This window comes from Halichoerus grypus, chromosome 15 (assembly GCF_964656455.1).
Source record: "Halichoerus grypus chromosome 15, mHalGry1.hap1.1, whole genome shotgun sequence".
NCBI classification, from domain to species: Eukaryota; Metazoa; Chordata; class Mammalia; order Carnivora; family Phocidae; genus Halichoerus; species Halichoerus grypus.
Genome location: NC_135726.1, coordinates 1,272,092 through 1,296,738, shown reverse-complemented (window position 1 = coordinate 1,296,738; position 24,647 = coordinate 1,272,092). Strand labels below are relative to the sequence as shown.

The following is a 24,647-nucleotide window of genomic DNA, read 5'->3' as shown; positions in this document are numbered from 1 at the left end:
CCAACCAAATGCAAGCCAAGAATATTAAAAGAATACAATTCAACTTGGGGGCACAGCTCCTAATGACTTGAGCTGCCCTGGAAAATGGGGGGCCTCTGGGATCCTATGAACATATCCCAAAAGACAGGAGAGACAGTGTCCGTTTCCAGGGCTAGAACAGACAGTACTGACCCTGTTCCAGGCCGGGAGGGGACGCGGGTGTCTGCTCAGCCCATGGAGGGGCCTCCTCCCCGGGCCTCCAGCAGGGGCAACTGGGGAGTCAGGGCCTGCCGAGGGGGCAATGCCCGGGTAGGGGGGGAACGCTGCGGCAGGGGCAGCAGGGACAGGATGCTGGCTTCCGCACCCTCCCCGACTTCCAGCCAGACCGGAGCCCAAGGGAGGAGGGCCAGAGGTCCCTGCTCTCCAATTTGGGGGTCGCAGCCGCAGGAGGCGGCGGACCCCGGGAATGCTGCTTCCACCTCGGTCTCGGACGGAAGTCCCCACCCGGCCACAGCCCTCCACACCCCAAATCTGACCCAAGACACTGTGGGGCATCAAGGCCTCGACTTCCTGACCCGGCCCTTACTGCCCGCGTCCCTCAGGCGGAGGGGGCTGTCGTGGAGTGCAGGGGCCCTGGGCGGGGCCGAGGGCCTGGGGGCGGAGCCATGAGAAGCCTGGGGCGGGGCGAGGGGGTGAGCAGAGCCATGCGGTGTCAGGCTTGGGGGCGGAGCTAGCGCCGAGGGGGCGGGTCCAGAGCGGCCCGAAGCTCGGCCGGACCCAGTGCCGCGGAGCGCCGGGACAGAATAGGTCGTTGAATCAGAGCTAGGCCTGGGGACAAAGCTGCGGGACCGAAGGAGGAGTCGAGGAAGCCAGAGGTCTACCCGGGGCCGGGGGCGGGGCTAGCGCCACGCAGGCCGGGGGCGGGGCCGGGGGCGGGGCCAGGGCTGCTGGGAACCGGGATCCGCCCAGGGGCGGGGCCAGCGCGGCGGCGCAGGCGGGGCCGCGGCGGCGGGGGCGGGGCCAGCGCGCCGGGGGCGGGCCGGAGGCGCGGCGCCGGGGACGCGCAGACCCCGCCCCCGCCGCGCCGGCCCGCCCGCCCGCCGGGAGCGCCCTGGCCGAGGCCGCCCGGTTCGGCGCGCGCTGCTCGCAGGTTCCATTGAGAAAAGCCGAGCGGCGGCGGCGTCTGCGCGGGAGCCGAGGAGCCGGCAGCAGCCCGCCGCCCGCCGCCCCCGGCGGTCGGCGCGCCCGCAGCGCAGGGCCTTGCCTCCGGCCTCCGCAGCGGCTCCGGGCCGGGCGCGGCGGGCTGGGGCGCGGGCCGGGGCGGCCGCGGAGCCCGGGGGCCGGGGGCATGAGCCGCCCCGCGGCCCCGCCGCGCCCCCGCCGCCCGCCGCCGCCCTCCAGGGGCTAGAGGCGGCCGCCGGGAGGGCGCGCGGCGCCGGAGACATGTCCAGGAGGAAACAGAGCAACCCCCGGCAGATCAAGCGTGAGTCAAACTTTGCCCGCCCGCCCCGACCCTCGTCGGCCCCCACTGGCCCGCCCCCACACGGCCGGCCGGCTGCGCTCGCGGCGCCCGCGACCTTCACCCCGCGCCGCGCCCCCCGCGCTGTGCGCCAAGCGCGCAGTAATCTAATCTCCGCCGGCCGGCCGGGCCCCCGCGTCTCGGCCCCTGCACCGGGGGTCCGGCCCGGAGGGGTGTCCGCCCAGGGGGCCGGGAGCGGGGCGGCTGGGGGCGCGGCCACCTTGCGTCCTGCCCCTCCCCCGCATCCCCGAGATGGTGCTGCGATAAGGCGGCCCCGATCTGGGCTCAGATAAAGTTTAAAATATTCCATTCTGCAAGTCCCATCCTGATAAGATCGCTCTGTCGGGACGGGCTGAAATTGTGATCTTATCTCGCCGCGCGGTTGACTCTCCCAGGCTTTGTATCTAGAGGGAGAAACAGAGAGAGACCTGGGAGGGAGAGGGGGCACCCGGGCCGCGTGGAAATGCATGACCAAGTGGCGGGGACCGGCCGGCGCCCACCACCTCTCCTGCTGGCCCAGTCGCCGCCTGGCTGGGGGGTGGGGGCGGCCACCGCAGCCCGTGCGCTCGGCTCCAGCCGCTCAGATCCCCGCGCCCTGTCGCTGGGGTCTCCAACTCGAGCCTTCCCTGCCTGGGGACAGCCTCCTGGAGGTCCGACCTTACTCTCTGTCCCGGCCAAGGCCGCACGTGTAGCAGGCAGGCAACCCCCACCCCCTTATCCGAGGGGCTACTCCAAGTCAGGGAAGAGGGGCTTCCGGGGACTCGGCCCCAGGTCACGGTCGCCTCTGCGCGTGTCCCAAGTTTCTCGCCTATTCCGGCCCGCGGGCCACTCCCCAGGGGACCGCGCGGCCGCTGAGTTCATACTGCCAATGCCCGGTGATAAAAGCGCCGCGCACTCTGGGCCGCTCGGCTGCGCGAGGAGCGAGGGAGCGCGCGTACAGGAAGCGCCCCTCCCCACCCCACACCAATAACTTCGCGCCTCTCAGCCAGGGCCTGAGTACGGGGTGTCCTCCGGGGGTCGCATCTGCCAGGCAGGATGGGAAGCGAAGAGGGGAGGCCTCCAGCGCTCTGCCAGCCCCAGGCACCCGGGCTGGCCACACGACCACTGCCACCAGGATCCCATGTGCACGCGCCTGGGGGGGAGTGTCTACCCCCGAGGTCCTGGACAGGGGGAACGCGAGCATGAATCTGGGTTCCGGTAACCCACTCCCCCAATGTGCAAGCAGGACCTGTTTTCCGAAAGTCGCCTTTATCGAGTCAACTTAAGTATTAAAACCACCCACAGGTCCCGATCTGCGCTCGTTCTCTGGTTTCTTTTTCCCCTCCTCCCCTGTGCGCCTCTGTTCGGTCTGTTCTCGTGTGTGCGTGTGTATGTGTTTCAGCGTGATGAGAAATACAGATAGCGCGGGCAGGGAGATCTCAGGCTGGGAACCGATCGACAGCGCCGATAAGGCCTCGAGCAGGGCGAGCGCCCTGGCCCAGAAGGGTCGGCCGAGCGGTGCGCCTTGGGGACAGGGACCGCATAGGGCACGCAGACGAGCCCCCGCTGCTGACCCTCGCGCGGCCAGGATCCGGGCAGGGGCCGGGGCGCGGCAGGCGGCACCGAGCACCCTCCCTGCCCCCCCCCACCCCCGGCGCCTCCTCCCTCTGGCAGATCTTGGCGCGTTAAGATGCGAACTCTGATTGTCACCAAGCGGCGGCGCCCGCCCGCCCTCCCTCTGCCCGCGGCGGTGCGTGCGGCCCTCGCAGCTGTGCGCCCGCCCCGCTAGCCTCACCTGCGACCAGGCCGCGGGTGTGGGGGGGGGGGGGCGCTTGGGGCCACCGCCCCCTGCGCCCTCACCAGAGCCGGGGCGCAGCTGCCCGCGCCTCTGTGCGCCTTTTGTTCCACGCAGAGATAGATGTGCCGTGCTGATAAGGCGCGCAACCGATGGTGGAGGCGATAGGCGCTTCCATTTATTAACTTCAAACGTGGGAGCGGGGGAGGGCGAGGCAGGAGCGCGGCCTTGGCCGGCCAGATGGCCGAGACGATAGGCCGGGCCGCGCTGGCTGGGAGCGCGGGGCAGAGCCCAGCTCGGGACCCCCGGCCATCCGAGCTTTCCTCCCGCCCGGGTCGATGTGAGCTGCGATAAGCGCAGGGCCAGTCGGCCGGATGGCGATCGCCAAGAGCGATAAGACGCCTTATCTATGGCCACCAGGCCCGCCCGGTTAGAAGCAACAACAGCGCGGGGGAGTCGTGGCTGGGGGAGTGGGGGCCTCGGACCCGGGCCAGAGCGGGGGCAGGGGGAGCGGGCGTCTGCGCCGGGTCGTCTAGGCGAGTTTTCTTCCCAAACATACTTAATTGCCAAGAAGTTGATCCTCCCCTGCGGGTGGTACAGTCCGTCAAAATGAAAGGAAAGTGACTCTGCGCTGGCCCAGAGCTCCGGGGCGAGGGGAGGGGACAGCCGTCCCATTCCTAGGAGATGGTGTGAGATAGCCCGAGGGGGGGTTGTCACCTTCAGGAGAGAGCGTGTTTTCCCCCTGAATGGTGCTGGGGTTGGTGTGCGTTCCTGGCAAGTTTTAGGTGTAGGCTGCTTAGAGTTTTGTTGAAAAAAATCAAGGTGGTTTCCGTTTCCAGGGCTGAGTTTGGGGGGAGAGGGAGGAAGCCAGTGTGCTGATGGTCTTTCCAAGCAGGTCCCCCAGATCAGGATGGAAGACCTGCCTTGATTCACTCAGCAAGTCTTTATTGAGCACTTGCTGTATGCATGCACTGGGTCCCAGCCCTGTCTTAGGTGGGGGGTGATAGGTGGAAGTCCAGTCAGGGACACGTCCCAGAAGGGGTACCTGCATCGAGGTCAGCAGTAGGCCCGCCGTGGAGGTACCTCCAGGGACAATGGGCCAGCCTCAGTTTCCAACTCTGAAAAATGGGATGATGATTCCTGGCTGTTGTCGGGGATGTGAAGGGCTCAGAGGCAAGGGAGGCTAGGGAAGGATGCCTGTGGGAGGTGAGGAGGCTGGGCCAGGCTGACGGGAATCAGCCCCCAGGTCAGACTGGTGATGTCAAGGGGGCCACTTGGCAGGGGGAAGCCCCTCAGGGACCATGGGGCTAGATACCTAGTGGAAACCCAGGCCAGCTGGGTGGGGGCTTCCAGCAGAAGCTGGGGACTTGCCCCGCCCATCCCCCTCCAGCAGCCACTCCATCTTTTGGGAGGATGTTGTTCACACATTCTCCCAGTTTGATTAAACAAATTATTGGTGGCCAGGATGACTAATTCACTCCGTGCTTCAGACTCACCCTGTGCTCTCGCCAGCGGTTCGGCACCCACCTATGGCGCTGCCAGGGCTTTCTGGTGAGGGCCAGTGTGCGAGAGCCGGCTGAGGCCCAGGACGGGGAGGAGGTTTTCAGGAACGTAAGAGGGATTGTCTGCGCAGAGCAGAGCCGGGCACAGTCTCCTCCCAAGTACGGGAGGCACGTGGGAGTTGGCATGGCCCCCCGGGGCCCCTCACCGTGCCGTACCTCACTGGGATGGCAGAGGGTGAAGAGAGAGGGGGATCTGGCCACCTGGCTGATCCTGGTGCCGAGCCACCATGGGCATTTCACTTGCCTTCCATGGCCTCAGTTTCCCCTCCGTGAAAGACAGGTGTGACAGTGCTTGCTATCCCAGGGTCAGCAGGGACGCAAGTCCTGTCCCCTTCTGCTGCCCTTGCCCCCGCCTCAGAGCCCTGGGAACATGGGGACCGATCTGTGGTGAGCCCAGGGGATGAAGGGCTGAGAGGCCAGGAGGGCCTTCCTCACGGGCCCCCAGCTCTGAACCTGGACTTGAATGGGCCAGGTGGACCCTGGAGCCCAGCTGTCACCCCTGAGGTTGGCTTCCACCCTGGCTCTAGATGGTTCTTGGTTTTCCTGCACTCCTGGGCCTCAGGAAAAACACGCAGCTCATTCATGCACTGGACAGTAATAATATTAACAGCAGCTTATACTTACAGAGATTACTCTGTGCCAGGCCACATACTAACTTAAAATAGGTCCTATTCTTATCACCTTTACATCTGGGGAAACTGAGCACAGATTGCTTAAGTTTCTCCCCCAAAGAAGTGGCGGGGCCAGAGGTGGAACGCAGGCAGCCGGCCCCGCACCCTGAACCAGCCAGCCTGTGAGCATCACTCTGCCTTCCTCTTGTCTCCCGCCCCCAGGCTTATCTGCCTTCAGTCTCCACATCTGTGAAATGGGCCTTTGGGAGCGGAGATGCTGTGGGGTCCTTCTCCAGCCCAGCCCTTGCCGAGTCTCCCAGAGCCTCCTTGCTGAGCCGCTGCCGCGCAGGGGTGCTCCCTGGGGAGACTGAAGCCAGCCCTGCCCGGGGACCTGAGCCCTGGCCGAGCCCTGCCTGCCCAGCCAGCCCCTCCCTGGAGGTCACTGGGAGCCCAGCATGGCACCAGACCCGCCAGGGATTTAAATGGGTCAGTTGGGGAAGAAAGGAGGAGGGAATGTGATGCCATTAATTGTACCCCTTATCTCCTGTTTCTATGCCAACCAGACGTTCCTGGGGCTTGACGGACTCGTGAATAATACTCCCAGCCGGCCTATCTGCCATCGACGGGCCTCCTCCTGGAGGCAGCTGTTGCCCGCTGATTGGTATCGCCAAGCCCAGGGACCTCGGGCCCTGGCTAGGCTCCTGCCCACCCAGCCACCATACCCCTGGAGATGCCCCAGGGTCCCTGTTCCCATTTCACAGAGGGGGAAACTGAGGCCACAGCCACGTGTTTACTCTCTGGGCCTTGTCTACTGCTCCCCGCTCAGCAGGAGTGGCCTGGGGTGAAGGGGGATCCAGAAGTGGGCGCAGTAACACCTGCAGAGGGAGTTGGTCTCCACATGCACCTCCTGGCCCCCTGTGGGCCTCAGTGTCCTCAGCAGTGGCAGGAGGAGACAGATGCCCATAGGTGAGGGCTCGGCTACCGTGAAGTTGCACTTCGTGGGTTCTTATGAGAAAAGGAGCACGTGGGGGCTGGGGGAAGGCAGCCCCCATCGGGCAGAGCCCCTCACCAGGGCTGGCCCAGCTGTGTTCCAGCTAAGAGGGGAGGATTTTTCGCTGGCTTGTTTTAGTCCTGGCCCCAGGGCCTTTGCACAGGCAGCTCAGATCTCTGCAGCCTGGGAGTAGGGACTGGATCTGTCCTGTCCCCACATAGTGGGCTTTCCAGAACTCTGTCACATAATGACTTAACGGATACACAGTGTGAAATGGATGTAGGACTATGGGCAAGGCCCTCCCGAGTGAGCCTCGGTTTACCCATCTGCAAAATAGGGATGATGCCATTGCTGGCCACGTGGCTGGCCACCTGAGCCATGAGAATCCAAGGAAATTCACATCATCTGAGACTGCCACTCTGGCCTCCCGTCCGCTCAGCTTCCTGGCTGAGTGGCTTTGGTGAGTGTCTCTTTCCTTCCCAGTCGGTTTCTTATCTGTAGAATGGGTATAACACGGTGCCTGCTCCTGTGGCTGTGCCGAGTGCCCAAGCAGGGCTGGGATACTGTGGGTGCTATTTGGAACACACCCAGGGTCCCGGCTTGGGAGGGGAGCCCGAGCTGTTTGTTGCTGGAGGACATGTTGCTCCCACCCACGCCTGCTGCCCGTGTGGCCAGTGGGCGGACTGAGGACAGAGACCCTGCCCCCTGGGACCCTAGTGCTTCCATCCCCACCCTGTCCCCACACCGGTAGCAGAGGCTTTATGCTCCAGGCCTGGGCTGCCCGCATCTCCAGAGTGGGAGGCCACCACAGAGGGGGCCACCGCTTGGCCTTGGGTCCTGGCCTCACCGTGACCCTGCGGACAGATGACTTCTCTCATCTCAGTTCCCTCTTTCGAAGCAAGAGCTTAATAACAGCACCTCCTTCCTGGGGTCTTTATGAGGTCTGTGAGATCCCAAGTGCCAACTGTACAGTCCTGTCCCAAGGTCACATCCTTGGTGGATGTGGCAGCCCTGGTTGCTGCTGGTTGCATTACTGAGATTTTGCCAGAAGCCTGGAAGACTGGACACTTCACACAGAGTCCTGTCTCCAGCCTCCCCCTGCTCCCACCTTCGGGTGATAGTTTTTGAAGGGACTTGTGGGCAGGGGGACCCTGATGCACCACACCCCCTCAGTCCTTTTCCTGCCCAAGGATCTTCCCTGCCATTATGACCATCAGCATTATTGGTTTACCCATCTTCCAGGTAAGAAAACTGAGGCCCTGGGGGGCTGGGACATGCCGGAGGCCGCAGGATGGGTAGACAGAACTTCTCTGGACCGCACTGCCTCAGCCCCCCCAGGCCACCTGTCCCAGGACCTCTCCAGCCCACTCCTCCCCTCCTTCTCCCTCTCCCAAGGCCCCTTGTTTGGGAGAAGGCAGTGTCCCCGCTGGGTCAGGAATGTGGCAGCTGACCTTGGGCCAGAGCTGGCTTAGGCAGATAAGCCAGCCCCTCCCTTCCACCTCCTGTCCCTCCTGTCTGCCTCCCCTGGACCAGAGGCCGTGGACTCCCAGAGCCTGGCTTTCCCCAGCTTTAGAAGAGGAGAGAGGGTGCTGGGGTACCGCTTCCAGGAGCCCGAGCATGGTCAGAGCTCAGACCAGCCTGGGGGCTCCTGGTTCCTTCAGTCCAGGAGCTACAATGGGGACAGAGACCCAGCCAGCCAGCAGCTGATAGCTCCCATCTGCTAAGTGCTTTGCAGGCATCCCTTCCCGTGATTCTCCTGGACGCCTGCTAAGGTTGGGGTTCTCAACCTGTTTTACACACAAAGAAGTGGAGGACCAGAGAGGGTGGGTGGCTACACCAGGGTCACACAGCGCATGAGCAGTATAGAAACAGGTTTGAGGCGGTGGTCTGCAGAAGGCCTGCCGCAGCTCCCAGGCTGGGGGCGTGTGTCCTAGGCCCCCCAGAACAGGCAGGCATGCTGCTTCCTGGGAAGGAGGGGTGACCACTGTGTGGGCTGTGCTCGTGGGCGCCTCCAGGAGCTTCCCTGTGGGTGGCCACAGCCAAGGACAGGCCAGATCCTGGGGTCAAGGACAAGACTCTGCAGAGACACACAAGTTTCCCTGCCTTCCCGAGGCTCAGTCTTCACCTTTGCAAGACGGGGATGTTATGGGGATGCCAGGCTGGGCTCGGAGGGTGCCCAGGCCTCCTGCAAGTAGCTGAGCCTCAGTTTCCCCCATAAAGTGGAACATCGATGCCGACGGCTCAGGGTGGGGAGGCCGAGACCTGGTAGAGAGGTGCAGCCCGGGCCAGAGCTGGGGTGCCCTTGGGCTTGTCTGACAGAGTTAAAGTGAAGAGTACAGAGGGTCATCTGTCCTGTCCTGTCCCCCTGGGCCTGCTTCCAGCCAGTTCCTCTTGGTGTCTGACTCAGGCCCTCCAGCTTTCCCAGTCTGCCCTGGGTGCCTACACCTGTCACAGGCCACCTGCCTCAATTTCCCTTTTCTCCATCAAGCCTCCACCCTGCAAGTCAGACCCAGAGAGCAGGAGGGGAAGAGTGCCCAGGCCAGGTGGTCACGGCTCTGTCCTGCGGTGGGCTTTCCCCTGGGGACGGGCCTCGCAGGCAGTGGGGGATCTGTCCTGGGCTCTGCTGGATTCTCAGCCCCCAGGGAGGGCTCGGGGCTGCCCAGGCATCAGGTGCTCCGACGCTTGAGACCCAAGAGAAGGCCTTTGCTCAGAGCCTCGGGCAGCCACAGGACTCTGCGTGGCCTCCTCCCATCCAGACCCAGCTTGTCTGGGGCCCCTGGCTCATCCTGCCATCAACCCCGGGCTCGCCAGGCCTTGCTGGGTCAGTGCAGCAGGCGCCACCCAAGTACTTACTAAGCCCCTGCTGTGTGCCCAGAACCTACAGACACTTGCTCATGCCCTTCCTGCAGCCACTTTTGAGGGACGCTCAGTGATTAGCCCAGGAAACTGAGGCTCAGTGGGTTTTCAGACGGAGGAGTGCAGCCCGAGCTCCCCAACCTGGGGGAGGGGGAGGGGGAGAGGATGGCTACAGAGGTGGTTTCCAGGGGTCGAGCTCTCCTGGCTCTCAGCCAGCCTGGCAACACCCATGCTCAAGTCCAGGAAACTGAGGCCTTCCTGTGGTTCCGGGCAGTGGCCAGCTGTGGTGACCAGGCTGTTTCTCCCCGGCCGTGTTACCTTGGGCGAGTCCCTTCCCCTCTCTGGGCCCAGGTGGCTGCAGGAGAAGGACCAGAGCCCCGGTCGGCCCGGTCTATAGCCGGGGCAGTTCCTGGAGCCCTCGGAGTCCGATGGGCGCTCCATGCAGTGGACGGGCCTCAGGGGAGACTCTTACTCCACACCTCAGATGCCCCTCTGAGCATTAAAGTGGGAGCACTAAGTCCTCACAGGGTTGGAATGAGTGGATTTGGGGTCCCTTCCTTTGAATGAACAAAAGTGTTCCGCTTATGGGCTCTGGCCCCCATGGGGTGTCCCACGCAGGAGGGCTGAGGGCGGTGGGAGGCCCTTTCACATTTGAGGGGTGCATTGAGTGTACCCCAGGCTGCCAAGGGGCTACAAAGCCAAGCCTCACACTCAGGACCTGCAGGGGCAGAGCCTACAAGGGTGTCCTCACCCTGCTGTCTTTGTTACTGATGTTTCCTGCTCCTGGGGCTTAGGGCCTGGAAAAACCCCCAAGAAAGGGCCACCAGGTAGGAGGGCGTGGTGTTCCCATCCCCCCTCCCCCCACCTGCCATGCCCTCACACCACACTCTCTCACCTCATGGGCCTGGCACAGCTCAGGAGGGCCCGGGAGCCCTGGGACCCTCAGCTGGCTTCCTGCCTCAGTTTCCCCTCCTGTGCAACATGCCCATGCCCGGCTCTGCCCAAACCAAACATTTTCCTGGAGAACAGAGGGACTCCCGACATTCAGTGTGGTGGCCTTGATGGTCGGGGGGCACCCAGGCCCTCGGGGGGACCCCAGCCAGGACGGCTGTCCCCCCCACCCCTCCTGGCTTTGCCGGCCGAAGCCCAGTCCGCCCGGAACTGTCTGCCGGCCCGGCCTCTGGCGGGCGCAGGTTTCAGCTCCTGTGATAACTCGGAAAGTTGAACTGGCCCCATTACCGCGCTGAGATGGTTGGTGAGATACGGCCTTGATAATGGGGGAGATACGGCGTCTCCGTGGCCAATAGCCCAGCCTCTCCGCCCATTAACATTCCCTACCAGCGATCCGTTCCCGCCGCCTATCTCCTCCGTTTCCACTCCTCCCGCAGATAAGAATGGAAATTCTGACTTCATAGCTCACTGATTAAAGTGTCTGGATTTCTTGATAATACACAGATAAATTATGTTTTTGAAAAAGAAGGTAGGGAGGAGGGTGGGGATGGTGGGGGCCCTGGAGGGGAGCCCTTGGCCGTCTCTGCCTCTCCTGGCCCCCAGGGCCGGCCGTGAACCTCAGCCCGCCCAGCCTGTGCCTCCCAGGCCTCTGCACCCAGGCAGTGTCCGGGGGCCCGGCTGGGGAGGGGAAGGCTCGGGCCTCCGCTCAGAAAAGCTGCAGCAGAGGAGGATGGAACGGTGTGGAAGGAACGGTGCCCCCGGCCTGAGGGCTGAACCTCTGGGGGCACGGGGGCGGATTCAAGGCGCCCCGCTACAGCTGGGAGTCTGCCCCGGCTGCCCCGCTCTAACTCTGGGCGCGTGAGCCTCAGTTCCATCCTCATCAGATGGGCCCCAGCTTGCCGAGAGGATGCGGTGCCCCGAGGGCAGGGTCTCTGCTGTCTCCGGGCGCCCAGAACTGTACCAGGTCACACAGTGCGTGCCCAGCCAATGTTGGGACCCAGCTGAGCGCCGTTGGCCGGTGGGGGAGGGGGAGGGGCTCCCGGCTCCCTGCCTTCCCCGGCCCGGCTGCCACTTGTGACAGTCGGCGCCCAGATGGGACTAGGTGCCATCTCCACGTCTGTCTGGATAAAGCCGCCTCCTTCAGCTGATCCGAGATCCCGCGGTGATGGTGGAGCGATTAGCAGCGATTAGGGCCCCCGTGTGGCTAATCCTCCCACTGAGGGACAGGTGCGGCAGCCAGGTGGGGGCCGCGCACCCGCAGGGCGACACCCACCCCCAGCTGTGCCAGAGGGGACGCCCAAGGCCTGGGGGGGCACGACACCCCCCGGCGCATGCCTGGGGCCCCCGCGGAGGGGCTGCCCGGGACTCCTGGCAGGCGCACCCATGCAGCCCATGGTTCCCCCTTTGTGTATTTTTTTTTAAGCGACTCTCAAGAAATAAGATTTCTCTGTGATCCCAGAGACAGGAGGCCTGAGTGGGCCGCCAGCAACATTTCCGACATGTGCTAGGACGCCACGGTCCTAACAGTTCCAATGGTAGCCATTGTCAGGTAGCAGCTCCCTTCACAGAGCACGTCTGTGTGCCAGGCCTGGGCTTGACCTGTGTTACCCTGTGGAGTCCCAGCAGCCCTGGAAAGGCGCCACCTTTGACCTCATTTCTTCTCAGAAGAGGACTCAAGGCTCAGAGAGGTTGAGCAACTCATCCAAGGTCACACAGCACAGAAGGGAGCAGTAGAGACTGACTTAGAGGCCTCGTCAAGGTCTGGGTCTCCATCATAGCTGGAGGGTCTGGGGGTCTCCTCCTCTCCTAAGGGGTCTGCTCCCTCCATTTAGGGGAGAAAGGCCCAGACACAGAGAGGGTGAGTGAGTGCTTGGGACCACACAGCCCTGTCTGAGATCAGGAGGTGATGGGGCGCCTCTACTCCCGCTTATCTCCGGGGGTCATTTCATCTGCCCCCAGAAAATAGGTTCCTTTGGTGATAAAATTGGTTTCTTTCTGTCTTTTGGGTTTTGTTTCATTATTCTAAAGGAAGTCAGCTATTTCCAGTGAAATGGGTGCATATGTGGGGGAGGAGGACAAGTGTAGAGTGGGGTGACCGGGGTTCAAATTCTGCCCTTTGGGTGGGTACCCTGGGCAAGCGACTGACTGTCCCTGCACCGCAGTTTCCTCAGCTGTGCAATGGGCATAATCATAATCCCGGCCGTGTGTAGTGGGGCCGTGTTCTCCAGGGACTTGTGCAGGGGCTGGAGCCGTCGGGGCGGGGCTGCCTCCGCAAGCCCTCCCTGCCTGCTGCACACCCTCTATGAATCCCATCAGCATTCCTCCTGGACTGATTTTGGCAAATAGCTCCAGGGTGCAGAGGTGTGGGGCCCCTGTCACACAGTGCTGTGGATGGTTCTGGAAGGTTTATCCTGTAGCCTTGGGAGTCTGGCTCCCAGAACCAGAGGGAATGCAGAGGGGGCCCCCACTGCTATGGCTCACAGGCACAACCTTGTTTTGAGACTCAGTTTCTGCATCTGTAAAATGGGGCTGAAGATGCTGAGGCCTGCCCTAGAGACCTAGGGCTGCGAGGTCTCCCTGTCCTGCACAGCTAAGCCCACGGGGGCGCACAGGCCGTCTGGACAGAGGGGCTCAGCACCCAGTCTCCAGGCCACTAGCCTCTGGGCCTCCCTGCCCTCATCATTCCCCCTTGGGGCTCTTCTCTGTTCTCCCTGTTGTGAACACAGTCCTTCGGACCCCCACCCTTCCAGTCGGGAGCTCGGGGGGCCAGGGCTCTGGGCATGTGGACACAGCAGGAGGGATCTGAGCAAGGGAGGCCCCCACCCCTCCGTTACCCGGCTTGGGGGCTGGGGGTGGGGTGTGTTGCACCCTCCTCCCCAACAAAAAAGAAAGAAAAGGGAACTCTGATAAAAGGCGATAGGCCTGTGTGGTGGAGGAACCCTATCGCCTTATCTATCTGCCTGCTCTCTCCGAGCCGGTCTGTTGTTCCCCTTATCTCAACCCACCAAAATGCCAGGAACAAAAGCGTGTGCACACTCACACTCACACCCGCAAGCCCACCACCCCGCAGTTCCCGGAGCCCCAGGAACATGATGCCACTAGATCTGCCTGGGGGATTTGGGTCCCCTTAAAATCATCATCGTCCTCATCATTATTTTGCAAAGGAAGCCAAAAAATAGCCCTCCCTGAGGAGACGCAGCTCTAAATAAGAAGTTGCCCCGATAGGCCCTCCCTGGAGGGAAGGAACCCAGCCTTGGGACAAGGGGCGAGGTCCCAGCTGTGCTGCTGCGTCCCAGCTCTGTGACCTTGGGTCAGTATCTTTCCCCCTCTGAGTCACTCACCATGGGCGGGGTTGGGGGGGGGAGTCCGAGGATTTAACGGAGCTTTAGAGGAAAAGGAAGAGCATGTACTATAACCAAAGTCCTCCCCGTGTGGCAGGTGGCCATTTTGTGTCCCAGACTTGGGTCTGGGGCAGGTGATCCAGAGCTTGGCACCTCCAGAACCTGCTCCTTCAGAGGCCAGAGCCGGGCCCCCCAGCCCACACCCCCCAGCGCCCCTAGCCCGGCCCCCCAAAGCCCAGCCCAGCCTAGCCCCGCAACAACTTCTCCCCAGGCCCCGCCCCCGCGGCCTGGGAATGAAGGTCCTAATCTCTATGCCGCCAATGGAAACGGACATGCAAATGAGCGGGAGTGAGGCCTGGGGATTGGCTGAGCTCCATGTGAGGCGGGGCCTCCAGAGGGGGCGGGTCTCCTCTACGAGGAGCCCTTAGTTTAGGGAGTGGGGGACACTGTTTTGCCCGGACCTTGACCCCGTGATGGAAATCCCACCACCCCCAGCTCTGGAAGGGCCAGCCTTTCCGGGGCCTTGCTGCTGGGGTCATCCGTTTGCCCAGGTGCCTGGGGACAGACAGTTTGGCCCTTGGATGACCTCTTGCTGACCCTCAGAGCCCAGACCCCCACAGCCTGAATTAGGGGACCAGGACTTGGGCGTTCCCGAGATCAGCCCCGGCAATTCTGACTCCCAGATGGGAACACTGAGTTCAAAAATGGGGCGGGGCAACTCAAGGCCGGCCAGCTCCCCCTCCCTGTGTCTGGGGCACCTCCACACTCTGCATGCTGTCCCCCCCATCTCTGCCCCCCCCCCCCCGCTATGATTTTTATCCAGAACCTCACACTGCCAGGCTCGCTGTAGCACCAGGCCGGGACGGGGCCATGGTACCATTTTAATGACTGAGAGTCCCAACCCATTTGCCAAACTTGCTTTCCTATCAGTAAAATGGGAGGGTCTGGTCTGTCTGTCTCCCAGGGCAATTTCTGTGCACTCTGATGAGCACCATCTGCTCCCTGGGCCTCAGTTTCCCCATCCACACAATGAGGGCTGAAACAGGAGTTTCTCAAGGGGTTCCTTAGTCTATCTGTGGCTGTGCTGCATTCTAGAAACAGGGTCTTCAGATTTTCCATTTTCAGAAATTTATATAACAGGAGACCATGTCTGCAAGAGGTGTTCAAGAAACTTTGGGGGTTCAAAGTCACTCTGCACCCCACAGATTGTCTTGTTGGTGAGATGGGGGGCCCAGGTAGGCCCAGCTGGCCCAGAGCCTGGCCAGAGGCTCCCCTAGTTCCGCAGCACCTGCAGGGCTCCATGACCCGAAAACCAGCCACAGGTGTGGGCGTTTTGCAAAAATGCATAAGTGGAAAATAGCAGAGGGGCAAGGAGGGAACAGGTTTGGGCTGAGATCTAAGGGATGGAAACAGGGAGGGGGTTGTCGGACCAGAACCAGACTGCTGCCATGTGACCTCAGCTGAGCGCCTTCACCCCCCCGCCCCAAAACAGGGTGACAGTGCCTCCCAGGGCATGGAGTAAGAGGGACTCAGCACTCAAGAGTGAAAGGACAGCACCTAGGCCCCGTCCCCCGGGAGGGGTCCCCCAGCACCTGCCTCAGAGTCTCTCCAGTGCAGGGCATAGAGTAGGTGCTTGATAAATACTCCCTCAGTTGATTTCAAAATCTCCCCACCCTGGCCCCTGTCCCAGGAAAGCAAAGCAAACCCACGGGAAAAAAGAAACTGAAAGACAAGTCAGTGCGTACAGTGAGCGCTGTCATGGACAGAGCCGTGGCGGCCCGGGAGCTGGGGTCATTACCAGCAGACAAGGAGGACCGGTCCCCTGCAGCAGGGCTCAGGCTCGCTTCCTTCAGGGCTGGGTGCCTGGAATAGGGACAGCAGGCTGACTTCTGGGTGCCCTTGTGTGTTCAGGCCTCCAAACTTGTCTGAGGCCCTGCTGTGCTTGGGGCCTCGTCCAGGATCCCCTGACCCTCATGGGAGCTCGGTCCCTGCCCTCATAGCCCCAGGCTGCTGGGGAACAGAGAGAGAACACCAGAAATGAACCCTAAGGATGGAGGGGCCCCCTGGAGCTGGGGGACTGGGGTCGTGGAAGGCGAGGCGGCCACTCTGAAGCCAACGTTAAGCAGAGACAGATGGTGGGCTGTGTGTGTGTGTGTGGATAAGAGCCACCTGGCAGAGGGCACAGCAGAGGCAAAGCTCTGAGCAGGGAATGAGCTACCACGGTGGGGAGGAGGGAGGACAGCCCCTGCCACGCGCTGACCAGCTCAGTCAGGGCGCCGCCCCCAGGACAGGCACTCCCTTCCTGTGTGCCCTCAGCAGCCGTGTCACAGGCAGGCCCAGGATGTGGGGTAGGACACAGGAAGTGCGGGGCTCCTCCCCTCCCTTCTCCTCCTCATGGACCAGACTTTTCCTCTCCACGTACTCTATCCCAGCCAGATGGGCTTGAGGAATCCAGATGCAAGCAGGGCTCTTGACCCGCCCAGGCTCATCTGCACCCTCAGGCCCGCGGCCAGAAGGTTTGGTTCCAAAGCTGTAATGTCCAGGGTCAAGGCCATGGGCTCTGGAGCCACATAGATTGGCTGCACATCCCAGCCCTGCCACTCACCGGGTCCCCTTGGGCCGGTCACTAAGACCCCCGAGTCTCGGCCCCCTCCCGAGAGATCAATAGGGCCAAGCGCTAACTGGCAGCAGAGGTTTGCCCAGGACCATTCATGGGACGGGTCAGTGCCTCTGGCCTCCCTCCAACCTCGCCACAGCCCCTAGCATCCCCCAGCCCGCCATCAATGCAGTCCCGGCCCCTGCAAGCCCTGCCTCAGTGTCCATGGCGAGCAGGCAGCCTGAGGTGGTGGAGAAGGCCACGTCACTGTGGAGGGCTGTGCGCACGGGTGGGAACGTGCGTCTCTGAACCCCCTAGGATGGGGACAGGCGCTTATGGAGTGGCACTGGGCTGCAGAAACTGTCCCCCTTGAGCACGAATCCCCCATGCTGTCCCCCACGTCTCTCCTTCCTTCCTCGGCCCCTGCCTACCTCTGCTCTGCTCTATAGAAACTTGGGGCTGATTTTCAACCCCCAGTTTTCAGTTGAGGAAACAGGCTTCAATGGGCACGGGGCCTGCCTGGCAGGGTTTGAGCCCAGGAGTGCCCCACTCCAGCTTCCCGGACCCTGTGGCTCTCTCTGGCCCCCGTGGGGACAATGTGCCCACTGGGCCAGGAGGTGCAGGCTCAGCCCCGCATAGCCGCTGACGCCCCGGGGACCGGGAAGCCCCCTCCACACTCCCGGCGTCTCGGTTTCCCTATCTGTGCAGTGAGAGCTGAGCAGAGCGGCTGCTTGGGACGCAGCCACACCCAACAGGGAAAAAGGCTAGCCCAGAGGAGCCGGCTTCTTCCTCCCTGCATGGCATTCCCCAGGGGCTGGAGACACAGCCCGGGTACTGGTCTGCCAGGCCTGGGTGTGCATCGTGCTCCTGACCCCCAGAGCATCAGGACAGCCAGGCCTGGGGAAGGGGCCGTGGCGCTGTGGCGGGGATGCGGTCCTGAGCCCGGGGCCTGGCAGGGCCCAGAGCCGGCTCCTCGGTGCAGCGGGCACACTGCGGGGCCCAGTGCCGCAGGGGGAGCCAGCGCCGGCGGTGAGGGGGTGGTCTGCAGCCCAGGAGGCCGTGTCCCCAGCCCCTCCCCCAGGGCAGGGAGGGTCCTGTCGCCCTGGAGCCCCGGCCCCTTCCGGGAAGCAGTCTGCCTGCATCCCGCTGACGCGTGGGCCCCGGCGACGGCTCCATTAGCGCGGCCCCCGCTCCCATCCATCAGCCCTTATCGGCCCATCTGCAGAATCAGTGCGCAGCCCGCGGCGCCCTTCGGCGGGCGCTACTTCCCTGGCCCCGCCCCCGGGCGGCCGTGCCCGCCTCCCCCCCGGGCGTGCGCTGCTCTCTGCCCGGCCACGTGGTCCGCGCCCCGCCCCGCGGAGTCGGCGATCGGCGCTGGCGCGGCAATCTCGGGTAATCTATCAGCGGCTATCGGGCCCATCGGAGGGCCGGGAGCGGCCAGGCCCAGAGATGGCGCCAACCCCTAGCGACGATAAAGTCTCCGAGTGCAGCGGTGATGAATGCCGAGTGAGTGCAGGCCGCGGATAGGATGTGGACTTGGCAGCCCGCAGCTCCGGCTGAAACCAATCTCTCGCTATCAGGCAGGCCGGGCTTTCCCAGGCCCGCTCCCCTCCTCTGCCTCGCCTGGCCCGGCCCCTGCCCCAGGGGACCGGGCCCCGGGGGTGGGGGGGGCAGGCTTGAGACAGGGGAGGATCCTGAGCCAGGCCAGCGAGGTGGCACCCAGCTGGGGGCTGCCTGAAGGTGGTGGCAGGCCTGGGTCTCCCACAGCCCAGCGCCCGCCCTGCTTCCCAGGGTGGGAGAACCGGACCCTGGGCAACGAGAGCCCTCTGCGTCTTCCCCACCCATCCTTAGCTGCCGGCAGGACCCCACCAAACACCCCCACCCCTGGGACTTGGTCTGGCACTCCCCTCTGCCTGGGGCATTCTTTGCAATCACAGTGTAAGCAGTGCCTCCCCTGAGAAGCCCTCGCTGCCCACCCCCAGGCCAGTCTGCATCTGCACCCCGTCCTTGCGCATCATGGTGTCTGGGGGCTGTGTCCTGCCCCGCTCGGCACCCGTGTGCTCACAGCTGACCCAGCCCATGGTGGGCACCAGGAGCCTGGTGGAAGAAATCCCACTGCACCTGCGGATGAGCCACGTTGGGAGGGGTCTTTACCTCCTGCAAAGCCCTCTCTCGTCCCCCCCCACACACACACCCCCGCACCGCACCTCTGCGGGGTTGGCGGGTCAGTCCCCGTGTGTCACGTGCATAAACTAGGGCCTGGGCAGGTCCCCCAGGCTGAGCGCCATGGGCCTCGCGGCCCGGGAGGCCTCTGCTCTGCCCTGCCCTGCGTGGCCGTGCCGGCCCTGCCCACAGACCTCTGATGGGGCAGGTGGGGGCTGCGGTGGCTGTTCTCTGCCTGTTTCTCCTCCCCTGCTCGGTGGAGCCGGTTTCCCTACAGGCTGGTGCTGATGGGGGTCCTGGTGGAACTTTATAAACTGTCGAGGGCTGTGCACACGTGTCCCGGGGATCGGAGCGGGAGAGGGCCCCGGGTGCCAGGCCTTTCACACCCCCGCTGATGCCCCTCCCCCACAGCGGAGAGGCAGATGGCCATGCCCACGTGGCAGGGAGGGAGGGGTGTGCCAGCCTGGGCCAGCAAGCACAGAGCTGCCAGAGCCTGGGTCCTGGCCTTGGGGAAGAGAGTCTGAGGGGGGCCAGAGATCAGTCACACAGCAACCAGGCAGGGAGTTGACGGGGAAGGAGTGAGAAAGGCAGGGAGGGCTTCTCTGAGCCACAGTGTTGCAGAGCCAGGAAGGGAAACTGAGTCCTGGTGAGGGGGGGCCACACAGACCTGGGTCCGGATCCCCCCAGCAGACCCCCCCACCTCTATAAACAGAGAGGGCGGATGAGACCTCGAGGGGAACGCAGGGCTCAGGAAGGGGAGCAGGCCGGCCCCCTGTCCGCTGTCCTAGCTGTGAGACCTTGGGCACATATCTTTACCTCCCTGTGCCTGTCCCCCATCCATGTGGCTCTGTCCCCAGAACCAGGCCCGTTTCTTCTGCCCAGTTGCCCTGAGAGGCCTTGAGGGCAGCGTGTGCAGGGGGGGCCAGGCTTAGCCTGGGCCCCCGCTGGGCGTGGCCGTGGGGCTGGGGCAGTTAAGCCCCCCAAGTTCCGCCTGTCGGTTATAGGGCTGGCCACAGGAGGAAGTGGTGGTGGCTGGGGCTGGGATCTGGATGCAGGACCCCCCCGGGTGTCAGCGCCCTGTCTCCCTTCATCTCACGTCTCCCAGCCTGGAGTCCCTAGAGACCCCGGGTGGGGCCGGCCTGGCCTGTGTTCTGCCCGCTGCGAGAGGGGGCACGCCTCTGACCCCCCAGCCCCAACAAGAGGGCTCAGACTCCAAGGCTCCCCGCTGGCCAGGCCCTCCGCCTCCCCTGGCCCATGGGCACCGGTACTCACTGAGCACGTACCGTGTGCCCGGTGCTGCCCCAGGGCACAGCCAGTGAGCACACCAATCAAGTGAACACCCTGTGGGCATCTGGGCGGCGGTGGGGTTGGCCAGAGCCAGGCAGGGGTCGGAGCTCAGGCCAGGACGGCCCCTCCCGGAGCGAGATGGGTGCTGGTTTGGGCCCCGGTGGGCCGTGTGGCTTACACTGGGAGAAAGAGGGAGCCGGGGAGGCAAATGAGCGGAGGAGCGCAGGTGGAGGGGTGGAGGCGTGTGTCAGGAGATGGGTGTGTCCTTAGCATCCATGCTGAAGGCCCCAAAGGAAGGAGCTGGGGAAGCTGACTGGCTGGGTGCGGGGAGGGTGAGGCCTGGAAGAGGGGCTGGCCGCAGGGTGAGAGGTGCCCGAGGCCCGGGAGGTGGTCCTCCCACTGCTCTTGGTTACAGCGGCCCCCAGGCGATCGGGGACACAGGGATGCGTTTGTTGGCCCTCCCCCCTTCACCTGCTTGCCGTCTGTCCAGGGGAGGGTTTTATTTTGTCCTGGGCACTGCACAGTGAGTTCTGGTCATAGAGCCCTTCAGAGGGGGCGTGGGGAGGAGCGCTGGGATGCGCCCCACACAGCTGGGTCCGCAGGGGTCGGAGGGGGTGGGCACTCCTGTAAAGAGCCCCGGATTCTGACCGGCTCCCGGAAAGCTTGGGGGGGAGTAGGTGAAGATCCGCACTGGAACGGCCCACATGGGCCCTGGTTGCACAGGACCGTGCCCATCTTTCAGTAAACGCTGCTTTGAAAGCCGAACCACCCTTAAAAGGATGAATCTTACTGCATAGGAATTATGTCTCAATAAATACCTCCAGTGTGTTCAAAGCTGAAGTAAGTCATCCCACTCTTGTTCATTAGACTCGGTCCATGCCCCCGAGAGCGTGGGGCCCTGCCTGGCACCGTGGTCAGCACTCCACGTTCTTTCTTGGCCTCAGCCGGCCCCGAGTGTGTCGCCACGGCAGCTGGCCACCCTCCTGCAGCCTGGCTTACCTTGGACAGCACCCCTGCCCCACCGAGTGTGGCCTGAGTGCTTGCTGGCCTCACCAAGGCCACGGGTGTCGGGGTCTGGCTCATAGACAGCAGAGCCGACGAATCGACAGTCAGTTATACTCAGCCCTGATGGAGACCCCCAAGGTGGCGGTGGGGGGGCCAGGCTGAGAAGCAGCGGGTCTAGGACCCAGATGTCTGGAAGAGGAGTAGTGAGCTTCCCCCTGCAGGGTGCATGTGAGTACCATCAGACTGACGTTGGTGGAAAGGTGGAGAGCCCGGCTGCCCAGCCCCCCGCCCCTGCCGCCGGCGGCCCACTCCGGGAGTCGGGGGGCAGAGCCAGTGTGGGAGGGTACCCGGGCGCAGGCAAAGGCTCAGATGCCTCCTCTCCCCTCCGAGCCAGGGTGCCCGCGCAAGTAAGCCAAGATTATCTCACCAACATCCTCTTGTGGTCGCCCCAAGCTGTCAGCGGGGACTGACCTTGGGTTGAAGAAGCTGCTGGTGGGGCCACAGCGGAGGCCTACGGGCCCCTCCCAGCCCTAGCCCCTCGAGGCTCCTGGGGCAGGAGGGCAGCACCGCCGGCCAGCTTCCCTCCCCACTGCGGGAGAATAGACCACCTGCAGATACGCAGAAGGCTCCAGGAAGGCCCAGTCTGTGTGGGAAGATCCTGCTGAGGGCCAAGGAGGCCTTCACCAGGCAGAGGGGGCAGCGTGGTGAAGGCCCCATGGCTGGCGGGGCCGGCAGACGTCGGTGGCTTCAGGCCATGGTGGGCTGAGGATCGGGGGTGACATGGACCCTCCAGGAGAGCCGGGCTCCATGCAGTGTCTGCACTGGGCCTCCCCGGAGCTCCAGCTCCCTCCCGTGGGTGCCTGCACCCCTCCCGGGGAGCCCCCACCCCTTTGGGGCTGTAAGCGCCTAGGAGGCAGTGGGCTAGGACCCTGCCTCGGTTCTAAACGTCAGAGAAGCTTCGAAGCTCTCCAGTGAATGGACTCCTCCCCCCAGGCCTTTGTAGCTCCCAGTGGGGGCCTAGAACCTGCCCCTCGCCCCCCACTGCCACCTGTGCCCACCCATCGCCCTCCACGCCCCTTTGCCGTCGTGCCCTGCTACCCATGGGCGGCACAAGCCCGACCTCACGGGCCCCGAACTGTCTGGGGCTGCTCTGCGCTGGGCCCTGGGGCTCTGGGGTCGGGGAACACCCTTGCCCTCAGCAGCGCCACATACACTGGGCTGCCCCCGCCCCTCCTGGGCTTGCCCCGCCCCCAGCCCTGCTCAGCAACCCCTTCTTCCAGCTTGCTTCTCTCCATCCACCTGGGCCTGGGAATCAGCTCAGCTGCTTGTCAGGACTGTGAGTAAAGCACGAGTCGCTGGGCCCTGAGGGCCTTGGCAGCCTTGGCAGCCAGCGGCTGCAGGCTGGGGGTGCAGCTAACAGGCCAGGGCTGGGCCAGAGCGGCCAGCTGCCCCTGCGTCCTGTGCCTCAGCGTCCTTGTCCAGCAGACACCAGCTGAGTTAGAGACCCTCCTCCCCGGGGGTCCTGCTGGCCGGGGCCCACAGAAGGGAGTGCCTCCCCAGGGGTCACGCTGCCTGCTGCCAGCAGGTTGGGTTTTAGACCCAGCCCTGTGTGCTTGGGGGACCCGGGCCCCTGGGGTGGCTGCCCACGGCCCCCAGGCACCCAGGGCTCCCCTAGCGAGGCCCCCTAAGGGGGAGCAGGGCTGTCCCCACCGTGGCCTGAGCTGCCCCACCGCCCCCCGGTGGGAAAGTCTAAATCTGTTGCACTTTTCCCTCTGTTATCAGGGCCTTATCTGGCCACCGTGCGCCGCCCAGAGGCCAGGGTCTCTCTCCTGGCAGCCCCGCGCCCCCACCCGCCCCAGGCCCAGTGCCGCCGGCCTGCCCACCACTGCCAGGCCCAGCGAGACCAGAAGCCAAGGCCTTCTGCCAGCGCTGTCCCCCCCGCCAGGCCTCAACCCCGTCCACCAACCTGCCACCCCCAGAAGGCAGGTGTGGCACCCCCTGGAGAGCTGAAACTGTAACAGTTATAACAATAACCTGTCTGTGCTCAGCACCAGGGCACCACCTTGCTGAACCCTGACCCCAGCCCTGCTTTCCATGAGGAAACCAGGCTTGGGGAGGTGTGGCCCGCACACGGCCACCTGCCTCAGCCTCTTGCTGTGCCTTCTGCTCGGAATGCTTTTCCCTGGCCCCAGCTGAGGCCATCCCCTGTCCCCTTGCAGATCTCCATCACTTGCCGCCTCCTCCAGGAAGCCTTCCCTGACTGGCACCTGAACCTCTCCTTCGTGGCAATGGCCACACTTGGGTTTTTCACTTTGCTTGGGGTATGTCCTGGGGCAGAGTCTGGCCCTCGGTGGACCCAGGAAAGGTTGGACAGGTTAATGAATGCGGGGGTCAGGGAGGGGTGAATGAGAGAACAGTGGTGGAGGATGAGGCCCAGAATGAGGGCTGCCGGCACTCCAGCGGAAGGGCAGGGCCACGTGGTCCATCAGCGTCCACCCCACCCCCAGGCCAGGGGGCCTGCCTTCAAAATCCAGCCCTGACACAGGAGGGGCTCCAGGGCAGGTCTCTGGGCCTCTGTCTTCTGCTCTGTAAATGGGGTATAAGAAAAAGGACCTTCCCAGAGAGGCATAAAGGACCCACGTAATGGGCGGGCACAGGGCGGGGCCTCAGGTAAAGAATCACACTGTGGTCAGGCCCCAAGTTGGGTGGGGGGCTCCTGGGGACTCTGCCCTGGTTCTTTCACATGTTTCCAGTGGTCTTGGGGTGCGGTAGTCACCTCCACTGGATGCAGGTGCAGTCTGCAGGACCAGCTGGGACCAGCGGGAGGCCCAGGGCCTCGGGACTCCCCGTCCAGTGCTCGGAGACACCCTCACCAACTCCCTGCCCGACAGGTCTGCCTAGGGGCCAAAGTCTGGGGGGATTTTGTCCCCTCCACAGAGAACAGCTCCGGCTCTCTTAGAGGTGGTCATTCAAAGCCACCCCCCCCCACCAGCTGCCTCGCCATCAGAGCCAGGAGGGGCCATTAGTCGTGCAGCTCGGGGACTCGGAAGGGAGCGGGGATCATCCCGCCGCACAGAGCCTGTCTCCGTAATTCAGTCTTAAAGCATGAAGAACGGGAGTTGATGAAATTCTGCTATCAGCGCCCAGCCAATATGCAAACTATCTCGCCCCCAATCAAATAGCTATTATGTTTTCATTTCCATTTCCACGTCCGGCTTAATGAGCAGGAGACGGGTCGGCGCGGGGCGTCTGCTCGCCGTGATAACTGAGGGGCTCCGGGCAGCGGGGGCAGCTCTGTGACCGCCATTATCACCACGGGCACCCCGAGACAGGGTCCAGCCTTGGGCACTGGCCTCTCCACCCTGCTGGGCTGTGCGGCCGGTGTCACCCTCGATCCAGGCGTCCGTGCAGAGGCGGCTTTGCCTGAGCCACGTCTGCAGGGGCAGCATGTCTGGGGAGGGTCCTGCCCTGCCCGCCCCCTCCACTGCTTCCTCACGGGGGCCATGGGCAAGTCACTTCACCTTGCTGGGCCTCAGTTTACTCATCTGCAAAGTGGGCGTGACCTCTGGGTGGTGTTGAGAAGCTGGGAGGAGATCTGCCCATCATGACCGGCTCAGGGCCCCGCCGGCCCCCTCCGTACCCCTGTGCAGTCCACACACGCTTTCCCCACCACCCCTACAGTCTGGGCCACCGGGCCGGGGTGGTTAAAGGAGAACGTTGTAAAATGCTGAGCACAGGGCTGGTGTACGACAGATGATGCTCAATAACCGCACGCCCCCCACCCCATTCCCCAGGCCCTGCTGCGCAGCAGGTGACAGCTAATGATGTTTGGTGCGTACTTACTACACGCTTCACCCTGTGACATAGGAGCTGTTGTGGTTTCCGAGCACAGAGAGGTAGAGTGACTTGCCTGAGGTCACACCGCACGGACACCTGTCTTGCATGGATTGGCCTGGACTAGCTGTTGGGATCTTTGCCAGAGAGCATCCCCCAGGGGCCAGGCGGGGCTCAT

At 63.8% G+C, this 24,647-nt stretch overlaps 1 protein-coding gene across 1 annotated transcript in view; it reads left to right on the top strand.

The window, feature by feature from the left end:
• The first annotated feature begins 1,070 nt into the window (after positions 1-1,070).
• The window catches only part of ZFPM1 (zinc finger protein, FOG family member 1), a 66,302-nt gene continuing 42,725 nt past the window's right edge, over positions 1,071-24,647 (top strand). The window contains exon 1 of the mRNA XM_078063682.1: positions 1,071-1,462. Within this exon, the coding sequence (XP_077919808.1) occupies positions 1,423-1,462 (40 nt within the window). The 5' untranslated portion in view covers positions 1,071-1,422. The remainder of the gene's footprint in view (positions 1,463-24,647) is intronic.